Below are 6,307 nucleotides of genomic sequence, written 5' to 3'. Positions count from 1 at the left end.
TCATGCTCCCTTAGCGACATGTTGCTGCAGCTTGTAAGTTTGCAGGGGACAGATTTTTCTTTTGAGAAAACGTAGTGTCATTCCAACACTGTTGCTTTGATTTCAGACAAGGCTTTTATAGTTTATCTATTTTTCTCTTCTCTGGCATTCTCCCTGCTTGGGTGTTAGCTCAGGCCAGCCCCCTTACCACAGCGGGGACTTCCTTCCTGCTCCCAGTAACCTGGAAGGCAGCACTACCTCAGCCTGGTGGGGCAAGGTCCCTTCTGTGCATTGACAATGATTATTTTTTCCTCTCGGTTTTCCCCAAATTTTTGCAATTCCAGAAGGTTCCCTAGATACGAGGGGTTTAAGCCAGAGCCTGCCACAGCTTGCACTTAGCCCTTGGAGATGCAGAAAAGACCCCGATGGCGTAACCCACAGGGAAAATCTTCAGAAAAACGACTGCACTCACCCCGTGGCCTAGTGAAGGTGTGCCCCTCGAGCGGGGCCCGGGGTGGGGGGTGGCACAGCGCTGTCCGCGCACCCCGAGGGCGGGCGGCACGGGGCGCCCTGAGGGGCTGAGGGAGGCCCGCACTCTCCCTCAGGCTGCCCGCGCGGCGCGTGTCTCCGGGCGGGGCGCGGAGAGGAAGCCAATCGGAAGGCGCCGTCGTCTCCTGGGTGGGCGGTGGCGCGGGTTTCTGCACCAATCAGGAGAGACGGGGGGGGGGAGCGGAGAGAGGAGGAGGGCATGGGCCCGCGCTCGCAGTGCCGGGGGCGGGGGAGGGGGGCGCGGCGGTGGCCCGCGCGGCGGGCTGTGGGCGGGGCTGAGGGCGGGGCGGTGGCGGGCCGCGCGGCGGGGCGGCGGCGGCGGCGGGTAAACACGGCGGCGGGGCTGCGGGGAGCGCGCGCCGCTGGGCCATGGCGGCTTCTCCCGTGGAGGTGTTCGGGCTGCCGGGCGAGGAGGTGAGGCCTGTGACCGCCCCCCTCGCGCTTCCCGCTTCTCTTCTCCGCGGAAGGAGGGCGGCGGCTTCCCCGCGGGGCCGGGCCGGGCCGGGCTGGGCCGGGCGGGTCTTCCCTCAGGGCGGGTGGTTCTTGCGGGCCCGCCGCGGTCTGTTGTGGCGGCGGGAATGAGGCGGGCTGAGGTGAGGCGGGGGCCAGGCCGGCCGGGGGGCGCGGCAGCTCCCCTCAGCCCTGGCGGCGGGGAGCTGGTGGCTGCCCTGTCGCCTAGCACCGGCACTCCTGTCTCTAGGCTGCTTTCCGAAAGCCCTGCGAGCCTCCCCGGCAGACGGAGCGACGCGTCTGTGGGGCAACTTCCTCGTGACGGAGCTGGAGGGGCGAAGCGGGATTCTTTTCCCCCCGCTCCCTCCCCCAGCCCTGAAGAATAAAGTCTTTGTTTCAGGCTTTGTCACAGACAGTATGCAAACCACTGAAGCGATGCGTGGATTAAAATTGTGCAAAAGGTAGTTCGCGGCCTGAGCGATGGTGCTTTTCTCTGCGTTGCCATTAGTGAGAGTTATGAAATCTTGTGTGCGTTTTGGTGGGTTTTGGTTGGCTTTTTTGGTTGTTTCTTTTTTTTTTTTTTTTTTTTTTACCCAGTAAACTCGTGGGTGACTGAAAGTGACTTCGTACTATGGAGACTTCTGTTGTGAAGTCGTAGTTCCTGAGCACGTGGGTCTGGAAGGTGGCGGATACTGATGTACCTGTTACAGTGCTCAAGTGGTAGACTTGAGGCTTTTGCATTGCAACTGTGGCTTGTGCACAGGGCAGAATACTGGTGGAATAGTTAACTTTCATCAAGAAGAAAGAAGGTTACTTGTTTTTTTTTAGTTGCAGGTACAGGAAGACTAAAAGCTGTATCCATCTGAAAGCTGGTTGATGACCTGTGTGAAATGTCAGTAATGTTGTCTTTGAGCCAACAGGATATTTACCAAGACTGTCTTTGATCAGCTCTTTTTGTGTCCAGGCAGTGATGATCTCTTGTGTCAAAACACAGTTGTTGTGTCTTTAGCAGGAATTCACTTTCTGAATAAACGATGAAGTATTATTCCTGGTCTGTTATCACAGCTCTCTTTCTCAAGTTGTGCTTCACTTCTGGAGAAGTAACTATAAAGGTCTCAAATGCTTTTTTTTTTTTTTTTTTCTTCTTCATCTTAATATTTGAATTGCATAGGAGTTCTAATAAAAAATTAGCACAGCATGCTGCAAGGGTTGCATAGCACTTCCCATTGCAAGATTCTGTTTTCAGTTGCTAGTAACTTCTTGAGGCAATCTGGTTGGTCTAAATCATTCAATGCCTCAGGCTCTGTATTTTAATTTTTAGTCAGTTTATATTTTTATATTTATATTAAAAATATATTTTATTTTTAGTCAGGGGAGAATATTTTGAAATCTAGTCAAAATGGAACAATTCTCATTTTCCCTTGATCCTTTTGAACGTGAACATGTTCCTTTGGAACAGCAAGGGGGAATGGGAAGAAAGTTGGAGTATGTAACAAATGTGTCAGATCCAACTTTTTCTGTATTTCAAAAGCTTAGCCAAATTTCAAGTTACAGATTGAAAAATGCAGTTTATGATCAGTCTTTGATATTCAGTTGGTGCTTTTTAATTCATATGTAAAGAACTTGCTCAGTCTTCATGGTTTTCATGTGTGATTCTGCATGCACAGATGACAAAATGCTGCCAGCTGCTTTTGCCTAGGGTGCTAGAACAGAAACTAGGGTTCTGCCTCTTTAGATTGGGTTTTGGTGTTTTTTTGGTCTTATCAGAATTTTCATCTGGAAGATTGCATACACAGAGTCACTACAAAAACACAAAGTCAGAAACTGAATTGTATTGAAAGTAGCATCAAGGAGTTTTCTGTAAAAGCCTTCCTCGCCCTCCTCTCATGGGTTTTTCGTAGTCTGTCTGCACATGGCAGCTTCTGTAGGGCTGCTCTGTGACCCATTCTGCAAGATGGATTTGCTTGGGGTATGAATTGTAATTGTCTGGTAAAAGCAGTGTTAGCTGCAAAACCTCTTTACTTGTTGCAGCTATTGCATATCATTATATTGTAAATATAAAAACTAAATAAGGAAGGTGAGGAAAAGTTGGTCTAATTGTTGAGGCAGTTGAATGGAGTATTAGAGTGTGGATTCCCCCCCCCAATACATTTATGCTGGATTTTTTGGTTAATGGTGTATTAGTCACTTAGACTTATTAAAGGATTGCTATTATGATGATCCTGACACACCAAAAAAAAAAAAAAAAAAGCTGGGATGCAAAGGAAGCTGTAGCTGAGGTTATTATGTATACAGTGTGTTACTGTATGTGTTATATTTAGGTATCTGAATTTTTGTGCCTGAATGTAGCAAGTGCAGTTGTCCTTTATTTCTCTGGTTCAGTTTTTCTTCTGTAATATGGATATTGTATCCTTCTGTCACCCATAGGACTTTGTACACCTTAGTTGGATATTGAAATAATGAGCACTAGAAAAGTCAATAGGGAAGACTAAATAATTCTGTATTCAGAGTGGGGTCTTAGCAGTGTGTGGAAAATGAGGTCTGGGGTCACATGCTGAAAAATGAAGATGAAGTGAAAATATTAAATAGTAAGCAAAATTGGTATTGCTCACATAGTAAGGTGTCTGTCTTTTGGAAAGAAATAGTTTATGATCCTATTATCAGACGTTCTAACAGGATGAATATGCAATAGCAAGCTAAAATGAATATAATCTAGGAACAATATTAGACTAAAAATGTTGATCATATTTCTGAATGTCTTTAACTGTCAATTATTTTACATTGCAGGATAGTATATAGAAAAAAGGCAAATAAGCAGATGATACACCTTGCCACAGTTGATCTCAATGTAGAAAAATAAAGAGCTCTGATATTTATTTTTTTTAAGAATTATTTTTTATCCTCTCATTAGGTGTTTTTTGAAGAGGCAAAAGTATACTTACCACCTCCAGGTCAGACTTTCTCTCACAGTGCTCATTGCCTCAGGCTGCTTAAAAAAAAAAGCAAACAGGAGCATTAACTGCTGCAGACTTTGTCTGGAGTGGGTAACTGTGCCTGTTGTTGCATACTTGGGATATGTCTGCCTTTTGAATATAGTTGCAAGTGTTGGTTCAGATGCACAGGCACAGCCTGACACAACTGCTGCTGCTGCTTTTCTTTGTCATAGCAGTGGTAGCTTTGCCAGCGCTCTTAAATGTGCTTGTTGAGGTGGGATGCCTATAACTACAGGGTTTTTAGCTGAGGGACTCTCTAATACAAAACTTTCAGGTTGCTAAGATTTGGATTTCAGAAGATGAAATGCTTTGAGCAAGCATTTTCTGACGCTGAGCTATTAGCTTCTAGTGGCTGTGTTTTTGTGACAATTGACTGCAGTACAAAATACAGCATTTTCTAACACTTATTGTGGAATGATCTTTCAAAGGCTGAAGGAGGAATTATTTTGAAGGATCTGTCCAGAATGACAATGTATTTATTTCTGTTTTCTATGAAAATACCTGCTTGCATTGTAGGGCTTTGGAATGGCATTTAATATAAAATGATGCTGCTTGTCTGTGTACATGTATTTCATAGCCAGTTTAATTAAAAAATTTCCATATGTCAGAGTTCTTCCAGTCCCAGCCTGAATTAAGAACTTTGCTTGGCTCTTTTTGTATTGCCTAAATAACATGCTAAGTTAGCTAGCCTTTTTGATCTTTTGAGTCTATTATGTTTGATGTGTTTCTGGGATCAAAACTAGTAATGGCAACTTCTCACAAGCAAAAATACACTTCCCACTTGCACGTGTCTGCCATTTCAGGTTTCTCAGTCACTTGAGAGCTATCCTATGTAGAACAAGTGTTATTGTTTTCTGCAGGTCACACAGGATTTCCCATAAGCATATGGTATTTTATTCTGGAAAGATTTAGCGATATCCTAAAGGAATATAAAAATAATATTACTGGAGTAGTTGTTCATGGTTATTTGGCTTGCTGCTGGTGAACTGAATGTCTTGGGTATGTGGTTTGTCTTCTCTACTGCACACCTTACCCCACAACCCTTCTCATATTGCTGATTGCTTTTGAGACTGGCATGGAGTAGTCTTCCTCTGTATTGCTTCTGATGAAAACAGGAATTTTTTTCGGCTCATTTGCGCCTGAGCTTGAGGCAGCTCAGTGCTTCAGTTCCTGTTCAGACCCTGTGCACCTCTGTACTGGACGTCTGCTCCATCTGACTCTGGGGCACTTAGGGTGGAGGGAGGGAAGGGAAGGCAAAGATATGCATGCCTCTGCTTCAGAAATGCTCTGCACTTAAGCTAGAATCCAGTGTATTTGTAGTAGTTTACACTTGTAAAAATGCTTTTTGGGGTTTTGGTTTATTGTTGTTGTTGGTTTAGGGGTTTTGGCTTTTTTTTTCTAACAGCAATATAACTTGTGTGCATCTGGTGGTTTCCAGAAACTATCTTATGTACCTGGGTTTGGTTTGTTTTGTTTCTTAAAACCTTTCTTTCAAACTGAACAAACACTGGCTGTAACTGTTGTGGTGTTGGGTTGCACATGTTGAAAAGGGGTTTGGTGGTTGTTGGGTTTTTTGGTTTGGGGTTTTTTGTGTTGTGTCTTCTGGTGTTTTTTATAAAGTAAAATTTTGTTGGCAAATGGGTAGTTCTGTTAGTGGACTCCTGTCTTGTTGAATCTTTTTCCTTAATTTGCAATTGAACAGAAGTGTTAAATAGAATCTGCAGGAACAGCCTGCATTTCTTGAAGGAGAAACTTCCTTATTTATGAACGCAAAATGCTCCTGTGGTACAATTAATGGTTAAGTTCTTTTAGTGAGTTAGTAAGACTGAACTGTAACCGTCAGGTGGAAGTTAATGACTTTCATTATGTTTACAAGATTGATTAATGTAGTTCTATAACAGGAGTCTTCCTGAATTGAAAACTTGATTTGAGAGAATTTCTTCAAAGGAAAATGGTTCAGCTCTGTTCATTGCCACAGAGGGGAAAGAGAGTGCTCTCTGTGTTGTGCAGGAACGGTCATAGACAGCAAAGTCTCCTTCCTGCTTTGTACCTCCTGGTGAAATGAACTGGTGATGCTAACAAAAGTTAGTATCATTTAGAGGTCACTTAATATACACGTTGGCCTAACTTGCAAGGTCTGAATATTGCAGGAGCTACTTTTCTTCAGCTAAGGCTCACCATTTGTGGGAAATTCTTTCAAACAAGATGGTAAGTTTTAACAACAAACTCATTGGACCTGTTCCTCATGCTGTTAGCTTTGTGTCTGTCTCCTGCTGGAATTGCTGAAGCTGAATATAGCATATATAAGTGTATTTAGTTAGCCTGATCTTATAATT

At 44.2% G+C, this 6,307-nt stretch overlaps 1 protein-coding gene across 1 annotated transcript in view; it reads left to right on the top strand.

The window, feature by feature from the left end:
* Positions 1-827: 827 nt before the first annotated feature.
* The window catches only part of NEDD4 (NEDD4 E3 ubiquitin protein ligase), a 62,025-nt gene continuing 56,545 nt past the window's right edge, over positions 828-6,307 (top strand). The window contains exon 1 of the mRNA XM_040600182.1: positions 828-942. Within this exon, the coding sequence (XP_040456116.1) occupies positions 898-942 (45 nt within the window). The 5' untranslated portion in view covers positions 828-897. The remainder of the gene's footprint in view (positions 943-6,307) is intronic.

This window comes from Falco naumanni, chromosome 7 (genome assembly GCF_017639655.2).
Source record: "Falco naumanni isolate bFalNau1 chromosome 7, bFalNau1.pat, whole genome shotgun sequence".
Taxonomy (NCBI): domain Eukaryota; kingdom Metazoa; phylum Chordata; class Aves; order Falconiformes; family Falconidae; genus Falco; species Falco naumanni.
This window is presented reverse-complemented; position numbering and strand designations above follow the sequence as displayed.